This window comes from Camelina sativa, chromosome 16 (genome assembly GCF_000633955.1).
Source record: "Camelina sativa cultivar DH55 chromosome 16, Cs, whole genome shotgun sequence".
In the NCBI taxonomy this organism is placed as follows: domain Eukaryota; kingdom Viridiplantae; phylum Streptophyta; class Magnoliopsida; order Brassicales; family Brassicaceae; genus Camelina; species Camelina sativa.
The window spans coordinates 28,549,137-28,570,849 of NC_025700.1; the positions used below are offsets into that span (position 1 = coordinate 28,549,137).

The 21,713-nt window shown below is 34.9% G+C and overlaps 4 protein-coding genes across 6 annotated transcripts; 2 read left to right on the forward strand and 2 right to left on the reverse strand.

Annotated features, from left to right (window-relative positions):
• Nucleotides 684–4,013, forward strand: LOC104753034 (transcription factor EGL1). Its single transcript, XM_010475309.2, has 7 exons — nt 684–1,064; nt 1,235–1,507; nt 1,943–2,039; nt 2,142–2,213; nt 2,392–3,129; nt 3,238–3,657; nt 3,754–4,013. Exons 1-7 carry the CDS (start codon nt 946–948, stop codon nt 3,823–3,825), a joined length of 1,791 nt encoding a protein of 596 aa, XP_010473611.1. The 5' UTR covers nt 684–945; the 3' UTR covers nt 3,826–4,013.
• On the reverse strand, nt 7,362–10,652 carry LOC104714719 (GMP synthase [glutamine-hydrolyzing]). Its single transcript, XM_010475310.2, has 6 exons — nt 9,953–10,652; nt 9,086–9,336; nt 8,635–9,010; nt 8,410–8,541; nt 8,140–8,315; nt 7,362–7,715 (listed from the first exon to the last, which is right to left on the reverse strand). The coding sequence occupies exons 1-6, from the start codon at nt 10,496–10,498 to the stop codon at nt 7,592–7,594; spliced, it is 1,605 nt and encodes a 534-aa protein (XP_010473612.1). The 5' UTR covers nt 10,499–10,652; the 3' UTR covers nt 7,362–7,591.
• Nucleotides 10,837–14,330, reverse strand: LOC104753036. Of its 3 annotated transcripts, none has more exons than XM_010475313.2 (8): nt 14,174–14,330; nt 13,804–13,871; nt 13,270–13,525; nt 13,107–13,174; nt 11,996–13,028; nt 11,842–11,921; nt 11,602–11,749; nt 10,837–11,507 (listed from the first exon to the last, which is right to left on the reverse strand). In XM_010475313.2, the coding sequence occupies exons 3-8, from the start codon at nt 13,454–13,456 to the stop codon at nt 10,960–10,962; spliced, it is 2,064 nt and encodes a 687-aa protein (XP_010473615.1). In that variant the 5' UTR covers nt 13,457–13,525; nt 13,804–13,871; nt 14,174–14,330; the 3' UTR covers nt 10,837–10,959. The 3 variants fall into 3 exon arrangements, with proteins under 3 accessions (XP_010473615.1, XP_010473614.1, XP_010473616.1); XM_010475312.2 differs by having other exon boundaries at nt 13,804–13,909; XM_010475314.2 differs by lacking the exons at nt 13,804–13,871; nt 14,174–14,330 and adding an exon at nt 13,676–13,786.
• Nucleotides 17,492–20,648, forward strand: LOC104753037 (UDP-N-acetylmuramoyl-L-alanyl-D-glutamate--2,6-diaminopimelate ligase). Its single transcript, XM_010475315.2, has 5 exons — nt 17,492–19,374; nt 19,477–19,593; nt 19,683–19,858; nt 20,013–20,158; nt 20,306–20,648. Exons 1-5 carry the CDS (start codon nt 17,526–17,528, stop codon nt 20,322–20,324), a joined length of 2,307 nt encoding a protein of 768 aa, XP_010473617.1. The 5' UTR covers nt 17,492–17,525; the 3' UTR covers nt 20,325–20,648.

Below are 21,713 nucleotides of genomic sequence, written 5' to 3' on the forward strand. Positions count from 1 at the left end.
TCACAAATAATAATGCTCGTCTATCTTTATATAGAATATAAAAAAAAACTAAAATTGATAAAGCCATACTTGGCTTTCATTTGCTGATCATAGAAGGAGAACGAAGTAGTAGTTGAATTTGTCTAAACAAAATTAAAATTCCAAAAAGAGAGTGGTGCTTGGAACACCGTGTTCAAAAGGGTTACTAGATATACTCTACTTTTGTTTTGTTCTTTCTAAGAATTCCTAGAAATACTGTAAATATGAAATTTTCAGTTTGTCTTTTTCAAAAAATACTGTAAAAGTTTTATTTTCCAAAATTACAACAAACACAATTTTTTTTTTTTTTAAATGTGGAAAAAAAAACACAAAAATTTAATTTTTAAGAGTGATCAAATTTTACTTTTATGTTTTGGGTTGACAATTTCAGATTGGTATAATTTTAAGAAGTAGGTTTTGTGTTTAAGATTTAGAGTTTAGTTTTTAATATCAAAACTTTAGCTCAAATTTGTAATATTTTTGAAAAATATATATTTTTATTATTATTTTAATGGTATTTACTGGAATTTGCCCAATTTTTTTTTACCACCAGTTTATTTTAAAATTGTTATTTGTAAATTCCTCGTAAAATTCAGTGTTCTGTGATAATATACAGTACACACACACGACACACCTAGTAATAAGTATCCATAAAGAGATTCGGACACCGTCCTTTTCTCTCGACTCAAAGCTCAATTCAACCACACCAAATAGTAACTTCAAAACCACAGAATATTTAATCATTTCCCCATTATAGAAGGTTAGAAAAAAAAGATTCTGCGTTTTGTTGTCTTCTACTTTCTTCCTAAGGAAACCAAACCAAATGTCATGTAATAATAATCACTAACTCATGAGTCATACAGATCCTTAAAATCCCTTCTGTTTGAATTTTTTCTGTTTCTCTTCTCTGATTTATCCAAAGAAACAATGACAACGGTAGAAAACAGAACGGTGCCGGGAAATCTAAAGAAACAGCTTGCAGTTTCAGTTCGAAACATTCAATGGAGTTATGGAATCTTCTGGTCTGTCTCTGCTTCTCAACCAGGGTACAATACAATATCTCCTAATCTTTTATCCTTAAAATTAACTTTTTTCTGATAGTACTTAAAAAAAAAAAAAAATTGATGAGACATTTATTTTTATTTTCTTGGTTAATCTGATTTTAAAGTTCTTGATTTTGAAACATTTTTTTCTTGGATTATATAAATAATGAAAGAGTGTTAGAGTGGGGAGATGGATATTACAATGGAGACATTAAGACAAGGAAGACGATTCAAGCAGCTGAAGTCAAAGTTGACCAGTTGGGTCTTGAGAGAAGTGAGCAGCTTAGAGAGCTTTACGAATCTCTCTCCCTCGCTGAATCCTCAGCTTCCGGTGGTTCTCAGGTCACTCGACGAGCTTCCGCCGCCGCGCTCTCGCCGGAAGACCTCACCGACACCGAGTGGTACTACTTAGTCTGCATGTCTTTCGTCTTCAACATCGGTGAAGGGTAACTCCGTCTTTTACATAATCCATCTTGATAATACAGTATACTCCTTTTAATTTTTTTTTTTTTTTATAGTTTTACTTATGACTTTTAGAACTTTAAAAAATAGTTAATATAATTATTTCAATAAAAATTATTATAATATTGAGGAAAATATATACTCTTTTGTATTTAGCAAATGTAAACTATATCAAAACAGTATTTATATTACAAGGGTGAGTATTTTATTTTGTCTCAATAAAAAGACAAGAACACCCTTTATTAGCATGTCGCCTTCATGGGAACGTACTCCCACATATCCGAGTTTAAATGTCATCAGAAAAACAAAAAACAAACATTTTTAGCGAAATTTATCTTATGTTTTGTGTGTTTTTGAAGCATAACATATTTTTAATCTTTTAATCCTACGTTTAAAAGGGTATTTCTGCCATTTAATAGAATCCCCGGAGGAGCATTATCCAACGGAGAACCAATATGGCTTTGTAACGCTCAAACCGCCGATAGCAAAGTCTTCACACGCTCCCTTCTCGCTAAAGTAAGTTTTTAAATTATTTTCTGCCATTATAAACGCTAACGCTGTAACTGAAAACGCTTTTTTTTTTTTTCTTGTGTGCGTGGCGTTTCTGTCTCCTTAAAGAGTGCTTCGCTTCAGACAGTTGTTTGCTTCCCGTTTCTTGGAGGAGTCCTTGAGATCGGCACCACCGAACATGTAAGTACGGAAACACATCCCATCACACACCAAAAGATTTTAAATCTCCGAACATTTTAAACAATTTTGTCATAAAGCTGTAACATTTAATGATGATGGGGTTTAATTGTTAATTATAAAAGTTAAAAGGTTTTTTCATTGTTTTTTTGTTTTTTTTTACTTTTTTTGGTTATTTTAGATTACAGAGGACTTGAACGTGATACAATGCGTGAAGACAATGTTCCTTGAAGCTCCTCCTTATGCTACAATATCGACGAGATCGGATTATCAAGAAGTTTTTGATCCTTTAAGCGATGATAAATACATTCCAGTGTTTGCAACTGAAGCTTTTCCGACACCGTCTACGAGCGAGTTTGAGCAAGAACCAGAGGATCATGATTCATTCATCAACGATGGTGGTGCGTCTCAGGTGCAAAGCTGGCAGTTTGTGGGTGAAGAACTCAGTAACTGCGTTCACCAATCGCTTAACTCTAGCGATTGCGTTTCTCAGACGTTTGTTGGAACTACCGGCAGAGTTGCTTGCGACCCAAGGAGGAGTAGGGTTCAACGGTTAGGTCAGATTCAAGAACAGAGTAATCATGTAAATATGGACGACGATGTCCATTACCAAGGTGTGATCTCGACTATTTTCAAAACGACGCATCAGCTAATCCTTGGACCGCAGTTTCAAAACTTTGATAAGAGGTCTAGCTTCACAAGGTGGAAGCGATCATCATCTGTGAAAACATTGGGAGAGAAATCGCAGAAGATGATAAAAAAGATACTCTTCGAGGTTCCTCTGATGAACAAGAAAGAGGGGTTGTTACCGGACACACCAGAGGAAACCGGGAACCATGCGTTGTGCGAGAAGAAACGACGCGAGAAGTTGAATGAACGGTTCATGACATTGAGATCTATCATTCCTTCAATTAGTAAGGTATACCGATTCGAACAAATCAGTTTCAGTAACGTTTCATGCTTACTAGGAGATTGTTAAAACACTGCTTTGACTGAACTAATCTTGAGTCTCTTACGGATTCTACAGATTGATAAAGTGTCAATTCTTGATGATACGATTGAGTATCTTCAAGAACTACAAAAACGGGTTCAAGAATTGGAGTCTTGCAGAGAATATGCCGATACAGAGACGCGAATGACGATGATGAAGAGGAAGAAACCGGAGGATGAGGACGAAAGAGCATCAGCGAATTGTATGAACAGCAAGAGGAAGGGGAGTGATGTGAATGTAGGAGAAGATGAACCTGTTGATACGGGTTATGCCGGTTTAACCGATAACTTAAGGATCAGTTCACTCGGTAACGAGGTGGTTATTGAGCTTAGATGTGCTTGGAGAGAAGGAATATTGCTTGAGATAATGGATGTTATTAGTGATCTCAACTTGGATTCTCACTCGGTTCAGTCGTCAACGGGAGACGGTTTACTCTGCTTAAACGTCAATTGCAAGGTACAATTATTATAACCCTAGTAATTTAGGTTACCTAACCGGAATATTAGTAAACATAACTTTGATGTACTGTATATGGTTTAATGTTGATTGCAGCATAAAGGGACAAAAATGGCCACGACAGGAATGATCCAAGAGGCACTTCAAAGGGTTGCATGGATATGTTAAGGTCTCACGGTTTAGATTGACAAAATTAGTTTTTTTCTCCGGTTTTGGTTTTCCAACCTTCGGTATTCAGTGATTCTAACCGACTTTTTGTGATTTAATTTTTTTTGGAAGATCCTTTAGAATTCTTGTAACATTTTGGCTCAACGTAGGAGAAGACAATAAGAAATTAAGTTATGCAAAGTGAACCACTCGGTAGTTCGTGCAAATCCATTTTTGGATGGGAAAATAAACTAATAATTTTTTTGGTGAACAGAAGTAAAAGTAAAGAATGCATAGTTTGTGATCAGTTTAAAGTTCGACCAAAAACATTATAGTTACATCTAAATAGATAGAAGATAGTCAGATTTCAACACACTACTACTACATCTTATATCTTACAATTCAGATATTCTCTAGACTCTAGGTATTTTTAGAAAAGTTAATGTAAAAAAAAAAAGGTTAGAAATATATTTAGAAAAGTTAAAGATGGAATTGGTGGTCAAAAGCTGGTATAAAGTGTGTTTCACAAAATACACTGCCTTATTGAAAAGAAGTAATGTCATTTCAAATAATTGTGTGTATCTAACGCCACTGAGAACTTCAACTTGTGTTACCACTTTTACATTAACTTTGATTTCATACAAATAATGGAAGAGAATTGTAAGCACAAGGAGAATTTGGAGTACCTCTTTTGAATTTGTTATGGTAGCATCAATGACTCTCTAGTTTAGTAAAGAGATTAGCTTTGTTGAAAATACATAACGTGGCGTTAGAAAATTGGGTTGAGCAATTTCTTGATTTAGAACGAAGATTAAAAGAGAGTGGAAGTTTTTTTTAATGAGATTGGTTGGGCATGCATGATAGGTGGCCATTAAGTAGATCCATGGATTTGTGAAGTTAAGATTTAGAAGATACAAACTAGATTTGAATACCAACGATTGAAATGAAAAGAGACTACTTTAACTTACTTTTTCTGAGTTTTTGTAAATGCACTATGGAGTCACTAGTTCATATCCTTCAAAGATGCACCTGAAAAAGGCGAGAAAAAGATGTAGTGCTATTGAAAAGCAAGGAGAGGAAGAAGAGAATAAACATGTTGTAGAAATGTACAAAACACAACTATAGTGTATTAGTGTCTATACAAGTCCGGCTATGTTATATTACGTATGTCTCATATATCATGTGTTATGTGTAATGTATAAGTGTATATCCATTTGTATATAGTGTATAAATCTAAAAATAATGTATATAATTCCATATATCATTTATAAGCTTAAAACAATTGATTTGGCCACCTGTTACCTGGACTTATCGTTTCGGTCAAGGATCCTATGAGAACTCCAAAGTTAAACGTGTTTGAAGTTGAGTAGTTTCAGGATGGGTGACCTTCCGAGAAGTGATTTTCGAAACTCAGCGAGTGAAGACAAAACACAAAGAAAGATCATATAGTTATTTGTAGGGACAGTAAACAAATCTTTAAAGCCTCCCAGACGTAGCAAACCGACTGTCGGATATGGTGGACTCACAGGCCTAATAAAAAGACATAAGACCCATTTAAGAAATGTGAGCTCATGGACTGGAAGTGGACATAAAGCCCATTAAACAAGGTGACAGTCAATACCTTACAAGATTGAAACATTTTCTTATAGTCATATAAATTTACATCACGATATATTTATGATTATTACGTTCAATGTAACTTTCCCTTAGCACAAACAACAACATGTGTGAGAAATGTGATCGTTTCCAAACACCAAAGAAATCATTCTTAATTGACTTCATTTACAACAACAAAATTCCGTCAAAAGTTTATATCGTAATTTTTAAGAAGAATTTACGTCGAAAGTTTATATCGATTATTTAGCATTGAATTATATTTCATCTTAACTCCCATAAAAGCCTTCTGTATTATGCAGTTTCATTGAATTTTGTAATCGTTACACCCTTGTTTTCTCACAATATTTTAGTTTTCACCCTTCAACATACATTTTGGATTGTGTGACATGTTTGATCCACAATTGTTCTACTTGAACGGCTTGGCCAGTCTCATTTGCATCACTTGATTTGCCTTTTAATCCACAATTATTCTTAATTCATATACGTAAATAAATTTTATGGATTAGATACATTACCAATACCAATTTATTCATAAAAACGAAATACCAGCCATACAATATTTGTAAAATTTCATAAATTATAATATTATGCCATATTTATTATACTATTTAATATTTAACATTTATTCCGCTCATCCCACACTTTTTTTGCATATTATTTTTTCTCTGCTCCTCTAGCACTTGAGCTGCATTCTCTTTCCTCATAAGTTTGTTTTGGAGTGCATGATCTGTTGTCACCATTTAAAACTTAGTTATAAATCTAATCATCTACTAATATATCTCGTTTTCTACACAAAAATAAACAATCAGTATGATGTATAACTACACCACAATAATATATTTTTGTATAACACTTTTAGGATAATATAAAATACAGCGATATTAATTTAGCTAAATTATATTTACAAGCACTTCTTTTAGTCCTTACTTTTTTAATTTAAAAAGTATATCTAGTACAATATTATTAAGAGATTAACTATATTAATATTATTAAATTCTCTTTCTCAAAACCTCGAATATGTTTATTTGATACCTTATATATTTGTCATCTATACATGTAGTTTTTTCCTACAGTAGCTTCGACAATTTTTAACCTTTATTAATTTGAACTTTAAAATCCCTAATAACAATTAGAAAATTTAGTAATTAATTGACAACATGATTTATTATAATCATTTTTCGTTATAAGTAAAAAAATCACACTATAAAATTCGTCATACATTAAGTATATTAATTAGCAACAAATGCAAAATTATCAATATGTAATACTAAATTGACTATATTAAATTTTATTGGTCAATTCACCATTAACAGAAAGAAAAATTAATCAAATGACAATTAATTTTCTTATTAAGAAAATATTCCTACATCTTTTTTTTCTTTTCTTTTTCAATATTTCATGAAAGTCTATAAATATGTATTGGAAAAATATAACATTTTCCGACAGCCTAAGATATTGTTTTATATAGATGAGTTTGATTTTTTTTTAAATGATCAACCATGTATCCAATTATATACAAATATGTAACAATAAACATAGTTAAATTTTTCTTGTTGTTCCATAAAAAAATATAACTTTGACATACACACCAAGATAAAGAGTAGTAATTCATTTGGAGTTATGATTTTTCTGGTCACAAGGGTCAGCTATGACATGGATAAACTGACTTTCATATACAACCCGAATATATGATGTATAAATCATAACTAAATCCGGTTATAGGCTATAGCAAAATATGGCATGACTATAGCGTTTCTGCTACAATATAGACAAATTTGACCATTATAGCATGTATGAATCTCACAATAACATCTGTAAACCTGATTGTAACAAAAATAAATCTTGTTGCAAGCTTCAACAACTCTGTTACAATAAATACAAATACAAAATGCTGGAGTCCATTTTATCGAGTATCACTACATCCATCGAAATACCCAAAATACAAATAAAATGGTGAGCTTTTATCGTTAATCATATAAATATCACACGCGTAGGTAATAAGGCAAAAATGATTTGTATCATCATATCAATACTCATGTTCATCAGAAACCATTGTCTACTAGCAATAATAATAAGCACCATAACCATCTCTGTTTGATGACAATCTTTTTTACATGGTCGAAGAATTGCAGAGACACTCGTAAATAAAAGACTCAAATTTATGTTTTCTCTATTCCCATTCGATCGTTGAAGGAGGCTTTGATGTAATGTCTTGAACAACACGGTTTACTCCTTGAACGCTGTTGCAGATTTTCCGAGAAACATCATCCAGAAACTTGTGCTCAAAATTGAACCTGCAATGTTGTTTTCAACACCACCAATCTCAGTACAAAGTCACAACATAAACTTGCTTTGGCATTTGCCCCACAAGAATTCTAGCCAAGCAACATTGACACCAATAGATTTGATACAAATAATTGGTAATCCTTAGAATCAAGGTATCTACTCAGATTGGATAATGAGTCTTAATATAGAATAACAGCAAGTAGATATTTTCACTATCTGATCCAATTTTAACTTGACTACGAGAACCTTAATACATGACTTTATGTACTCAGAACACCTGACCTAATCCATTCTCAAATACCCAAATACTCAGACTTAAAGTACCACCACATGGTAAATCAAAACCTCAAGCACTCACATCAACACGGTAATCAGTTAAAAAAACAGAAGGGTTCTATATTCATCGGTATTAAGAAATTGTAAGAAGCTTACCAATCTGCAGTCATTCCATCTTGGCTTGTAACTGCGCGAAGAGCAACAACATGAGAATGTGTTCTCTTGTCACCTTGGACTCCAACTGATCTTACAGGCAAGAACACTGCGAAAGCTTGCCAGATCGAATCATAGAGACCTGCATCTCTGATTGATTGGATGAAAATCTCATCAACCTAAGGAAATAAGAAAAGCGAAAAAAATTTGAGTTTGGTACATAGTTATGTAAAAGATTTATATAGCCGGTTTGAGATTTTTTAGAGCACTTGCCTGACGAAGAACCTCGAGGGCGTTTCCTTGGGTGACATCTCCCAAGACTCTAACTGCGAGTCCTGGACCGGGGAATGGGTGACGCTTCAAGAACCCTACAGGTACATTCAAGATTCTTCCGAGCTCACGAACCTTAATTGCACAAAAGAATCCAGAGAAAGATCACAAACCAAACACTCAACAATTGCAGACAAGTAAGATAGTAAAAAGACAATAGTAACACACCTCGTCTTTGAAGAGAAGTTTTAGTGGTTCAATGAGCTTCAATTTCATGTCTTTAGGGAGTCCTCCAACGTTATGATGACTTTTTATGGTGTGAGAATGAGTCCTATCAGTACCCGGGGGAGGGCACGACTCAATCACATCAGGGTACAGAGTCCCTTGAACTAGAAAAGCAGGTTTCTTCCCATACTTTTTCTCCAACTCTTGGGCAAACTGATCAAAAATGTTAATGAACTCTTTCCCGATAATCTTTCTCTTTGTCTCGGGATCCACAACGCCTTTGAGTTCACTCAAGAACCGCTCAGACGCATCTACACAAGTAACAGGTAGATGCAAGTCTTTTTCGAAGGTATCCATCACACGTTCTTGCTCCTTATACCTACAAAACAGAGCATTCTCGTCAAAAATCACATTAAAAGTGCATATCACTATTGAAAATTGCTTCTTTTCTAACCTTAATAGCCCGTTATCAACAAAGACGCAATGAAGCCTATCTCCAATTGCCTTATGAACAAGAGTTGCGGCAACAGTCGAGTCCACACCTCCTGACAAGGCGCAAATGACATGTTCGTCAGATGCAACGGTTTGGTTAATTACTTTGATCTCTTCTTCCATCAGGTCCTCCATTTTCCAATCCGCAGATACTCCACACACATCAAAAAGGAAGTGGCGAAGTGTCTCCATCCCTTTTGGTGAATGTGTCACCTGCAAAATCCAACAAAAAACCACTTTCATCATAAGCTAGAAATTTTTCATTGACCAATACATCCATTTACAGACACTCACGAGTAATTCTCAAATCAATGGACTAAACCAAACATTAAAATAGCTGTGTCAATCAAATCCCTAAAAGTCCAATCCAAACTATGATACTTTATCAAATTCTTCAGTCTCTAGAAGAAAACTAGCCAACCATTAGATAGATATGTCAGTAAAACTGAAGTCCCGAGTTCCAATGTAACAAAAAGTCTCACATTTTTCACTTATCAAAGAGTCACAGAACATGAACTGCATTCTCCCAAGTCTCATCAGATTCATTGAAGATATGAATAGGTAGTATGCCAAAGATCTAGCGTTTGTCTTCCATAAACCCAAAATCCACTAAAATCCCACTCCAGACCCAATACTATATCAGATTCTTCAGTCTCTATAGTCTTACCAACCAACCATTAAAATAGCTACATCAACAAAATAGTAGCCTCAAGTAAGAAATGTCTCACATTTTTCACTTATCAGAGAGTAAAAAGATCCATACTTTATCATCAATAAACCTTTTAAATCAATCCAATGATATTAAATCAAATGCTTCAAGTAATAATACCTCAGGATGATACTGCAATCCATAAATCTTCTTGTTCCGATTCTCCAAAGCAGCAACAGCTCCTTGAGCGCTCTGAGCCACAACTTCAAACCCTTCAGGAAGCTTAACCGCTTCATCACCATGACTCATCCAAACCATTTGCTTCTCTCCACCACTCTCCGACCCAAAAATCTCAGATTTACCCTTCACTTCAATCTCCATCTTCCCATACTCTTTACTCTCCCCTTCCACAACAACACCACCAAGCTTCTGCACAATCAACTGCAAACCATAGCAAATCCCCAAAACATGAACACCATTTGACTCAGCCCACTCAATAAACCCGTCGGGGAAACTCGGCGCGTCAAGCGCGTGAACAGAGTGAGGACCACCGGAGAGGATAACAACTCGTGGGTTATAGCTAGTGATTGATTTGAGCGACGAGGTTCCACTGATTACGAGCGAGAAGACGTTGAGAGATCGAATACGGCGAGTAATGAGATGTGTGTACTGTGAGCCGTAATCAAGAATCAGAACCGTATCAGGCTTCATCGTCGGCGTCTCCATAGCTAAGGGTTTAGAGCTTGGTGGAGAGAAATGGGTAATTTTAGGGTTTCTCACTGTTTATGGCTAAGAGAGGCTTGGCGGGAAGTGAAGTGGAGGCTAATAAAAACAGAGCAGCTGGAAGCTTGCAACTAGGGTTTTGTGAAAGACGACATCTTTTGTCATTGATTAAATAATTGGGATAATAAAAAAAGTTGCAATCTTTTTTTGCCACAATTTCCGGCCGCTGCTAAAACCCTAAATCCCTAATTCCAATACAAAAATCTCAATTGGTCAAAAGTCAAAACCTTTTCAACGACTCAGAAGCTTTTACTTGAAGCAGACCAACCAAAAGAATCAAAAGATCGAATCGTTTTTAACTTTAGATAGATGTAATAACTAATCATGAAGAGAAGATTCTCAAATTTTAAAACTTTTTTATACAGACAACAAAAAAATGTTGAATAGTTCTGAAGAGATTCAAGTTAATCCACACATAATACTATGCTCCTCTGCATTGTTCTTAGCTCATGGGAGAACTCAAGTAGCAATTGTTGGAGAATCTTTTCCGCAAGATCAGACGCAATGCCTTCAGATTCACCACCAAAATCAGACCAAAGACATGACTTTATCATATCAGTTTCAATGATCTGATCTAATGATCGTGTCGGAGTGTCAGAGCAGAGTAAACTCCAGTCAAAATGTCTCAACGTTTTGTGAATCAGATCTTCTTCTCTAAGGGATGGTTGTAGATTGATGACTCTCGATGACGTGAATGGCCAAGATTTGATGTCTTGACGGTAAATCTCGCGGACAATCTCGTCGGTGTAATCAAGAACAAGAAGAAGTTGGTCGTTGTTGTGATTACCGTGTGAGAATTCGTCGAGTAGTGATGTTTCCTCGCTGCATCTTGCTATAAGATTAGTCCAATTCAATCTTGATGCTTTAAGAACTTTCTTCACAAACTCATGAACAGTTTCTTTCTCAACTAGATCGATGCTTGGATCATCAAAAGAGAGTCTAATCTTCTCTTCTGCAAGAAAGAACCAGAGTCTTTTGGGTAAATCAACAGAGACATTACTGATCTAAGGATGAAAATCATGAAAGTATTGATCTGAAGCGTTTACCGAGTTCAGAAATTTTCACATTTCCTAGACTAACTGTTTCGTCTTCTAAATGTATCCTTTCAAGAACAGAGACAGGACTCGGTTGCTCCTGCTCCTGTTTCGGGTCATGAACGTTGATCTCTTGTCTTTCTAGACTCAAATTCGACTCCTGAGACGATTATAAAGCAATATACATTAAACATCAAATCCGTGTCAACAGTAAAGTTATAAGAAATGTTTACTCTTTCTCGCAGTACTTACTGCTAATGAGCCCTTCAGACACCTATCTTCCATGAACCCGTCTTCTACATGAGTTCTCAGACTTCTGTACTCAGAAGAATCTGATACAAATGTTAACAGTTAGTCACATTGGCTCGAATATGTAATAACATCACAAGTTTTGTAATCTTTTTACCTGTATAATTACCGTCGAGCGACCTTAGATTAGAATTGTACGGATTCGGATCAAAAACCTCGAAGTTTCTGTCCAAAGACCACAACTTGAAGCTCTCTCTCTTCTTCTCCAGCTTCTGCCTTCTCTCTTTGAGCTTTGTCTGCAAGCTACTCAATGCATAAGGAACTTCATAAACCGGTGAAGAGTTTGATCTCTCTTGTTGCCTTTCCACCATGAATCTCCTTGGCAAAACATCGTTCTCGATACTTAGCTTAAAAACATCAGATTCAACCCGTTTCTTGCGCCTAAACACTGGTGACTCCGGGCTTCTATAGCCAACTGTACTTGTAGAGACTTCACTTGTTCTCAAAGCAGCAGCCTCGGTTTCTCGACCTTTACAACTACCTTCAGGTTTGTTTTCTGCATGATTGCTGTCTTTGTTAGATCCAACAACGAGCTTCAGTTTCTTGGCAAGATGTTTGAATCTCAAGTTCGCTTTATCATCAACCGAGCTTGATAATCTAGGCTTCAAAAGAACAATGTTGTCCAAATCATCAGCCATTGATGGAGATTTATCCCGCGGTTCCTTCACCTTTGATCCCTCCAAGTCCTGACCTTTTTTCGCTGAGAAAGAATTAGGATCTTGTAAGAGTGTAATAAACAATTCTTTGTTCGAACTTAGAATATCTAACGCCTCCATGAACTGCTTAGACCGGTCTTTTCCCTTTTCCTCTGCCTTCGAACAAATCAATGTCTCAGCAGCTTCATTCACACAAACTTGAAAGTTAATCTCTCCACTCTTCTTACAACCTCTCTCATTCTTCACATCCATTCGCTTATCCTTACCACTTGTCATCTCAATTTCACTCAAAGAAGAGTGCATTTGCTTATCGTGGATGTCACAAGTTTCCTCCTTTAGATTTTTGATCCTTCTTATCTCTCTCTCTAATAATCCCTGGACAGGTTTAGATTCGTACTTCTCAAGTTCTCTTTCAGAACTGAAAGATCTTCTCCTTGTTTTAGGCTTGCATGAACTCTCTTCTTCCACAACCCGCTGAACAAATCAAGAGACTCAGTTTCTCTAACACTTTAAGCTAAACCAAAAACTAAGCAATAGTAAAAAGGAACTTACATCATTACACTGACACTTCTCGTGAAGCTTCTTGAGCAAATCAAGCTGGCTTTTAGTATAAACATTACCTAGAAAGAAAGAAAAAAAACAGAAAAGTATCAGATTAGCACTAAGATCATGCTAAAGAAGTGATCCAAGAACACTCATTTTAAAAGCTACTAACCAGCAGAATCTCTAACGAATTTCTTCTTCTCAGAACCAAGTCTCTTGTTACCAGATTTGACATGCCCGAAGAAATTAATCAGTTTCCAACCACAACCAGACTTATAACTCTCGTAGACAAGAGGGCTTTTAGGGAAAATTGCAGGACCAGGACTCTTGCTGCTTCTCGGTGATCTCTTCTTCTCCATTGATGATGATGATCAACCAATTCACCAATCATTCAAAGCTCTCTCGTCTTTAATTTATTCCTCAAAAACCTGAAGAATTAAAAAAATCTTATCTTTTTACATAACACCAAAAAACCTTTAAAACATACAACAAAAACAAAAAACAGAGAACTCTTCTAATTGTGTCCAAAAATTGCTTCTTTTGGATACAAAACCGTCAATTTTACTTGCTGGGTTTACCTTTTTTTCCACCCCACTAAACCCTAAACTGAGATTTTCAGTAAAAACTTCATCTTCATGGAAAAAAGGAACTTCCTTAACCACAAAAACGTAATCTTTTTTCATGTATATGATAGAGATTTGCTTACCAGAGCTTTTAGGCTGAACTGGGTCAGAGAGAAAAAAAAATGACAACTTTATTTTGCAGTGTCTGTCTCTGTGGAGCCAATCAAGCACTCAGCTTTGTCATGAAGACTGAAAAACATGAAAAGTTAAAAAAAAAACCATAGATTTTTGTTTTTTAACATAAAAAAAAGTGGCCAACATGATTTTGAGTCTTTTGGGTTTTTGAAGATCTAAAGAGAAAATTATAGGGACCCTTGTCTCTGCATCTACCCAAACAAACCCATGTAGTAGTAATTAAAAAGAAAATATTTTATTTAATTTTTATAAATTTGGGATTTTTTTTTGTTTTTTGGTTTAGAGGAAAAAATTGGAAGGACAATAAATGAAGATTACTGTTCGTTCTTGGAGATGGGTCCTCTCGTCATTAAAGAAGGGGTTATAGTCGTCTCAGCTATGGAGAGATTGGGGAGAGAACAAGAGGAAGAGGATGAAGAAAGAAACAAACTTATAAAATCATCAAACGAAATGATAGAAAGTGAATAAGAAAATAATCAAATGACCAATAGATTTCACACCTTTATTAGATCTTCTTTTGTTTCTATACTGTGTAATAAATTTTTAAAATATTAGTATTATTTAAAAGATAAGAGAGAATTAAAAATACATTTTTTTTGGTTTCTAAAAAAAATAATTTAAGAGAAAATGAGAAAGAAGGAGAGGGACGTGAGAGTGAAAGAGACATTGAAATTTGCAGATCGTTTCACATATAAGACAATGCTTTCAAATAAAGCTTTTATTTCTGTCCTCTTCTTATCACTACAACAATGATGTACAGTACACATATGTGTGTATGTGTAAGAAATAGTAGTAAATATTACCAAATAGTAATAAATATTACCATGGTTTTTATGTGATTTTAAACATTAACTTATCACTGTCAATAAAGAAAGTGTACATTTTTTTCTTGCCCCAAAACTTTTTTCTATCGAAAAAATGTAACCGTTGGAATCAAACTCAAATAATGAAATAAGTAAAGTAGTACATCTGCCTTTAATGATTGTTATTTATTACGTATAATATTTTGCCATTTTAACCAATTGGTTTCCCGAGTACGACTTAAATGAATATTATTAGTCTTATTTTCTGCAGATTAATCTTCTTAATTAGTAACGTAAAGACTTGTTATTTTCCTCCATCTACATCGTACTACGTGTATACACATGCACAATAAATAGATGTGTATGTATATATATATATATATATTCGAATGATGTAAGTATAGATTTATAGAGTAGCCGATCCCAATACGGCATGTTCTTTTTCTATATATTTAATTTTCATGTTTGGTATTGTTATGCGAGTGAATGAGTTAATTAATAATAGATGAGATTTACATGTGTTTTGTTGTTTTCATAATCTCATGATAAATATGTAAATGGTTTTGTCAATAGGATTAGTTAACACTTATGTCAATATTACTGAATTATTAAATTTATGAGATTGCATTTGAGTATGATCTATTCGTATTAAAAACTGGTAGAACATAAATATGATTGTTTGACTTGTAACGGTATACGTGTGGTTGTCCACTTGTCTTATATTATTAATAATCAAATCCATCTAACTCTTTCACCAAAGTTTCTATCGGCCGTTCAATGCAAAATAAACATTTATATCAAATTGTCAATACATTTTTATAATCATATACTTCACATACGAAAATACAGTAGACGATCTTATTACAGACAGTGTACCGACAACGCAATCTCGATAGATGACACTTTCAACTAGTATATTATTTTCGTAACATCAATTGCAAATTGATATCTGAAACCCATATATATATATATATATATATCATCATACACATATGAACATTTTCGTAAGTTTTCACCGATCAGATTTGAGATCCAAATCCTAACACCTAATAAGAGATACATATCCAAATTTAACCGGTGATAGAACCATCAATTCCGAATGTGTTGGAAAATTTTGAGTCCGAAACTCCGAACACCATTTTGAAAGCCAGGTATATATTGGTGTGACCGGATACTTGGTGCGTATACCAAATTATTGTAGATATGGGGAGCTCTATGCGACTATGCGCGTCGATGTAGGTGTATGATTCCTTCATGCACGTCAAAGCTACGTGCGTCATATATCACTAATAATATAGTATGATTTATAGTTGAGTTATTTCTATTTCATATATACAATAATTGTTTTCAACTATCCATTTTAATGTACGTAACTTATATATATATTAATATATACATACGAGTAAGGCTACACGTATGTACTCTCTCATACTCGAATATTATTTTAACTTTTTAACCTATAACCAGCATAATTTGGGTTAAGAAAGTACTATATTTTTGGACAATTATTATTTGGACACAATAGTTAAGAAAACGCGTACACTGTTGCGATAAATGATCATATTTAGTATATGAGTTGGACAAAATATATGTAAATTTTAAACTATATACAGTAATAAGGCGCTTAAGTTATTATGTATTTACAACAAAATCAAACTACATAATTATGTATTAATCTAAGACTATGACATGTTTGAGTGTTTTCTTTTCTTATAAATAAATGTTGGGCTTTAAAGTTTGAGTGACAGCCGCAGGCAGACTTTGACGATACTCGATAACATTGTATTTAAACTATTTATGATATTCTAAGAAATCAGAAATGACATTACAGCATGTGCACTTCACGTGTTATGAAATGGGCCGAGAGAATGTGAAGGCGAGCCTCAATACGAAAAAGGACCACAAAGGGTATAGTAAACCAACTCAACTGAAAATGGCGGTGGTCGGTCCACCTTAAAAATTAAAGTGGCCATGTGAGTTTCATCAGTGACCAATATACGGATTTTTTTTTTAATAAAAGGTATAATATTCTATACTTACTAAAATAACATCAACATACTCGCATAGAATTGGAAAGATATATAGTGTCACACTAACAACACTAGACACAAATTTTTTTACTACTCTAATTTTCCCAACAATGTTAATATTTGTTTTTTCTTGTCAACAACAATATATAATAGGACAATTGTCATAAATACTACTAAAATATGTTTTTATTCCAAAATAGTATAATTTAGTTTTTTTTTCAAAAATACCATTAAAATGTATTTTTTTCTAAAAATACCACAAAATTGAATTAAAGTTATAATACTAAAAATTAATTTCTAAATTCTAAATACTAAACCCTACCCCTAAAAACTATACCCTAAAACTAAATGTGTCAACCCAAACCTAAAAAAAAAATTCTACATCCTTAAAAATCAATTTTTTGTGTTTGTGGTAATTTTGGAAAAAAAAACTTTATGGTATTTTTGGAAAAAAAAAGTTAAGATGTGGTATTTTTGAAAAAAAAAATTTTTTAATGGTATTTAAAGGAATTTATCAATATAATACTTGGATGGCTTAAAAGTTAAAACAATGTTCACATTGTTATCGCATTCTATCTTTTTTTTTTTTTTTTTTTTTTTTTTTTTTTTTGTGCAACCTGTTATCGCATTCTATCCTAAAAATGAAAAAAAGATAAATAAACTAGTGGGCTTATATAGTATGCCATGATTACAGCCTTATAGGCCCATCAAGTAACTATTCACAACGCAGCGTTTTGCTGGCGTCTCGGGTTTCCTTATACGCCGCGTTTTGCAACTGAGCTCTTATCCCCTTGCGAAAACCTTTCACTGCTTTTGTTTTCTCACTCCCTCTCTCCAATGGCGTTGTTCACGTTTCTCTCTCCTCACCCAGTCTTTCTCTCTCTAACTGGAACCACCTCTTCCTTCTCTTACAAACCTGTCATCTTACCGTTCTCCCGAAATTCCCGTAATCTCACGGTTGCGGCTGGACCTGCTCGTCGGAATTCGTACCCGAACCCTGCAGATGACGATCCACCTGAAGCACCGGAGGATTCAATGCACGGTGTATCGAAGTTTCAGCAGATACAGCGTCAAGCTGCTCGTGCACGGAAGCTAGAGGAAGAAGATTTCGAGAAGAATCGTAACACGTATCTCTCCGCTATCGCCGATGTGGAGGACGCGACGGAGACGGGAAGAGATGACGTAGAACCTAGCGGCGATCTGTTCTCGGATATCGATAGAGCAATCTCCATGAAACGTAGCGAGTTCGTTAAGCAAGGATTGCTCAAACCTAATCCTCCAAAAACGGCGTCGTCTAAGAAGGTTGAGGAGGGAGGAGATGAGGAAGAAGGTGATGAAACTGATGAGCTTGATGAAGAAGAAGTTGTGGATTTGGATGAGATTGATAAGTTAACTGGATTAACCGAAGTTTCTGATGAAGAATACTGGGTTGATGAGGAAGGTAACACTAGGACCAACAAGAAGATTGGTTCTGATCATCAATTCGAATTCGATTTGGATGATTTTGGTGAATCTAAAGTGAGAATCGTGGAACCTAAATTCAAAATGAGCTTAGCTGAGCTTTTAGATGAGAGTAAAGTGGTACCAATCTCAGTTTACGGCGATTTAGATGTCGATATCACTGGGATCCAGCAGGACTCTCGAGGTGTAAGCGCCGGAGATCTCTTCGTTTGCTGTGTAGGAAGTGAAATTTTCTTGAGTGAAGCTGATAAGAGAGGAGCAGTGGCTGTTGTAGCTAGCAAAGAGATTGATATTGAAGATACTTTAGGTTGCAAAGCACTTGTTATTGTTGAAGACACTAATGCAGTTTTAGCAGCTTTAGCTTCTTCGTTTTATAGTCATCCGTCTAAGAACATGGCAGTGATCGGAGTTACTGGTACGACTGGTAAAACGACTTCTACTTATTTGATAAAAAGCCTCTATGAAGCTATGGGTGTGCGAACTGGAATGTTTAGCACAGTTTCTTGTTATATCCATGGCGATAACAAATTAGATACGCCTAATGCTACTACAAATCCTGATGCTGTTTTGGTTCAGAGTTTGATGGCTAAGATGTTGCATAATGGAACTGAAGCTCTGGTTATGGAAGCTTCCCCTCAGGAACTTGCTTTAGGGAAATGTGATGAGGTGGATTTCGACATTGCGGTTTTCACTAATTTGACTAGAGAAAATTCGGATTTCCGTGGTACTGATGAAGAGTATAGAGATGCTGAAGCCAAGTTGTTTGCAAGAATGGTTGATCCGGAAAGGCATAGGAAAGTGGTTAACATAGATGATCCTAACGCTTCATTTTTCGTCCAGCAAGGGAATCCTGATGTTCCTGTTGTGACATTTGCTATGGAGAACACGAAAGCCGATGTTTACCCGTTAAAGTTTGAGCTTTCCTTGTTCGAGACGCAGGTCTTGGTTAATACCCCTCAAGGTATACTGGAGATCTCTTCAGGTTTGTTAGGACGGCATAATATCTATAATATTCTTGCGGCTGTGGCTGTTGGGATTGCTGTTGGAGCTCCTCTAGAGGATATTGTTAGGGGTGTTGAGGAAGTCGATGCAGTCCCGGGAAGGTGTGAGTTGATTGATGAGGAACAAGCCTTTGGTGTTATTGTCGATCATGCTAACACACCTGGTGGCTTGTCAAGACTGTTAGATTCAATTCGAGAGCTTAAACCGAGAAGAATCATTACCGGTATAGAAATGTTCTTCCATCCATTTTATGCTCCTTACTCGTGCCTCTTTATAATTGTGGTCATCTGATTATTTTAGCTGGCTTTTTTTGTTGTTGTTGAAGTCATTGGTTGTGAGGGTGAGAATGAAAGAGGGAAAAGACCGCTTATGACGAAAATCGCTACTGAAAAGAGTGATGTGACCATGTTGACATCTGATAATCCGAGGAACGAAGATCCATGTAAGTTACTCTAAAATTAGGTTGAGTCTATAAAGTTTGTTTCTGTGGTAAGGTATAATAGTTAGGAAAGTTTCCAATGTGGTTTTTAGTGGACATCTTGGATGACATGTTGTCTGGGATTGGATGGACAATGCAAGAGTATTTGAAACATGGCGAACATGATTACTATCCGCCGTTGGCAAATGGTAATAGACTCTTCCTTCATGATATTAGACGTGTAGCTGTGCGTTGTGCCGTTGCTATGGGTGAAGAAGGTGATATGGTTGTAAGTATTCAAATAAACCCATTCTCTGTAGTCTCTACATAACTTTTCAGTCTCTTATCAAAGTTGCTGGATTGAAATCCTTTACAAGCAATCAAAGTAATAGAATCAAATGGTGTTATTAGGTAAGCCTGACAACACTGCTCTGTGTTTGCAGGTTGTAGCAGGGAAAGGCCATGAAGCGTATCAGCTTGAAGGTGATAAGAAAGAGTTCTATGATGACCGAGAGGAATGCCGGGAAGCATTGCAATACGTTGATGAGCTCCACCAAGCTGGAATAGACACAAGCGAGTTCCCATGGCGGTAAGTGGAGTCGTAACAGTTTCTTTTTCTAGATGATAAAACAACAGACAATAACCCAAGATTGTGATCTGTTTGAGAGTTGTTGAAACTTCGCAAGATGCTTGCTGATTACTAATCTGTCCCCCTCCTATTACTCTGCTTCTGCAGGTTACCAGAGAGTCATTAATATCTCTGTGGTGAAATCATTAGAAGAGAAGATAGCCTAGCATTTTTTCCACCGCGGCTAAAATGTATTTTGAAAGATCGATTTGCAGGGAGGTAATGGATTCTACAGAAAGAGACATAGAACATGCTCAAGGAAGGAGATTATGGAGATGTAGTCGTGTACCTTCAAGTTCTTCCATTTTTTTTTACTTTCCTGTTTCTTTGGTTTCGAGGAAAGCCGAGATATGGAGATGTAGGAAGATTTTAAAGGTGGGAAGAACATGTGTATAAATTTTGTCAGAGTTAAAACCCAAAAAAATGCAATTGGTTTCAAATGTTCCAACAAGAGATTAGAACCCTAAAGATACAAAATCAAACATAAGCAAAAATTTAGGGAACCCCAGAAGAAAAATCATTCATACCGTCGAAGAAGAAGTGTGAATTGAGATCGAAGAAGAAGGTAGATATTTTGGTTTTGTTCAATTTGGTTGGTTCAATTTGGTTTACACATTTAATTAAAAGAAAAATCAGTTTAATTTGGTATTTAAAATCAATTCAACTATGTTTGGTTTGGTTTTTAGTTAACTCATCAACCATTTTATCCCAATCCATTTCAACCCAATTCATTAAACCAATAAATCATGTTGATCCATTAACCCATTAAAACTCAAACTATAAATCCAATAAGTTTTTGGAATGGTTTGTTTTGGGTTGATCCATAAATTTGGAATTGGAACCATTTTGACACCCTTAATTGTGGGTAAAGAAGAAAACATGAGTTTTTTTTAATCTCTAGAAGTTTTTTGCCTACTGTTTTTATCAAAAGTTGGATGCAAATGGTTGCAAGGTTGAAGAGATTGAACAGGTTGAAAAAAATTATTCAACCAATTTTCACCATTTGATTGAAAAGGTTGAAAATGTTGGAAAAACTATTCAGCCTGTTCAATTTAAAAAGTTGAAAAATAAACTAATCCAACAACAAAAATCTTCAACTTGTTCAACCACTATTTTGGAGATGAATGAGTTGAATATTATTCAACCCAATTTTGTTCAACCCATTTTTTCAATTTTATGAAACCATTTGCAGCCGTTGATTAATAATACTTTTACAGTTTGTAGTATGTGATAGATGTACTAGGATCAGAATTGTCAGTGGTACAATCGTTTATGTAACAATTCTCATAACTTATATTAAATAATAAATCAAAACGATAAAAAAAAAACAAAGCTTAAATATCTAAATTTACATCATGAGTAAGCAAAATAAATTATAACACTTTCAAGTTTTTATTAAGCAAATTAGAAAAACTATCAATTCGCATCTAATTATCTATGTAAACGATTTTCCAAAATTACGTAAAATTCTTGCTATCTAGGAAATATTAGAGTCTATTGTCGGATAAAACCATTC

Excerpts from the sequence above, each read along its gene's own strand:
- LOC104753034 (XM_010475309.2), top strand. The coding sequence starts at position 946 with ATGACAACGGTAGAAAACAGAACGGTGCCGGGAAATCTAAAGAAACAG. Across the intron at positions 2,214-2,391 it reads AGATCGGCACCACCGAACAT|ATTACAGAGGACTTGAACGT; the intron begins GTAAGTACGGAA and ends TGGTTATTTTAG. Across the intron at positions 3,130-3,237 it reads TCATTCCTTCAATTAGTAAG|ATTGATAAAGTGTCAATTCT; the intron begins GTATACCGATTC and ends CGGATTCTACAG.
- LOC104753037 (XM_010475315.2), top strand. The coding sequence starts at position 17,526 with ATGGCGTTGTTCACGTTTCTCTCTCCTCACCCAGTCTTTCTCTCTCTA. Across the intron at positions 19,375-19,476 it reads ACCGAGAAGAATCATTACCG|TCATTGGTTGTGAGGGTGAG; the intron begins GTATAGAAATGT and ends TTGTTGTTGAAG. Across the intron at positions 19,594-19,682 it reads TCCGAGGAACGAAGATCCAT|TGGACATCTTGGATGACATG; the intron begins GTAAGTTACTCT and ends TGTGGTTTTTAG.
- LOC104714719 (XM_010475310.2), bottom strand. The coding sequence starts at position 10,498 with ATGGAGACGCCGACGATGAAGCCTGATACGGTTCTGATTCTTGATTAC. Across the intron at positions 8,542-8,634 it reads AACTTCTCTTCAAAGACGAG|GTTCGTGAGCTCGGAAGAAT; the intron begins GTGTGTTACTAT and ends TGTGCAATTAAG. Across the intron at positions 8,316-8,409 it reads CCCTCGAGGTTCTTCGTCAG|GTTGATGAGATTTTCATCCA; the intron begins GCAAGTGCTCTA and ends TTATTTCCTTAG.
- LOC104753036 (XM_010475313.2), bottom strand. The coding sequence starts at position 13,456 with ATGGAGAAGAAGAGATCACCGAGAAGCAGCAAGAGTCCTGGTCCTGCA. Across the intron at positions 13,029-13,106 it reads AGAAGTGTCAGTGTAATGAT|CGGGTTGTGGAAGAAGAGAG; the intron begins GTAAGTTCCTTT and ends TGATTTGTTCAG. Across the intron at positions 11,750-11,841 it reads GTCTGAAGGGCTCATTAGCA|GAGTCGAATTTGAGTCTAGA; the intron begins GTAAGTACTGCG and ends TAATCGTCTCAG.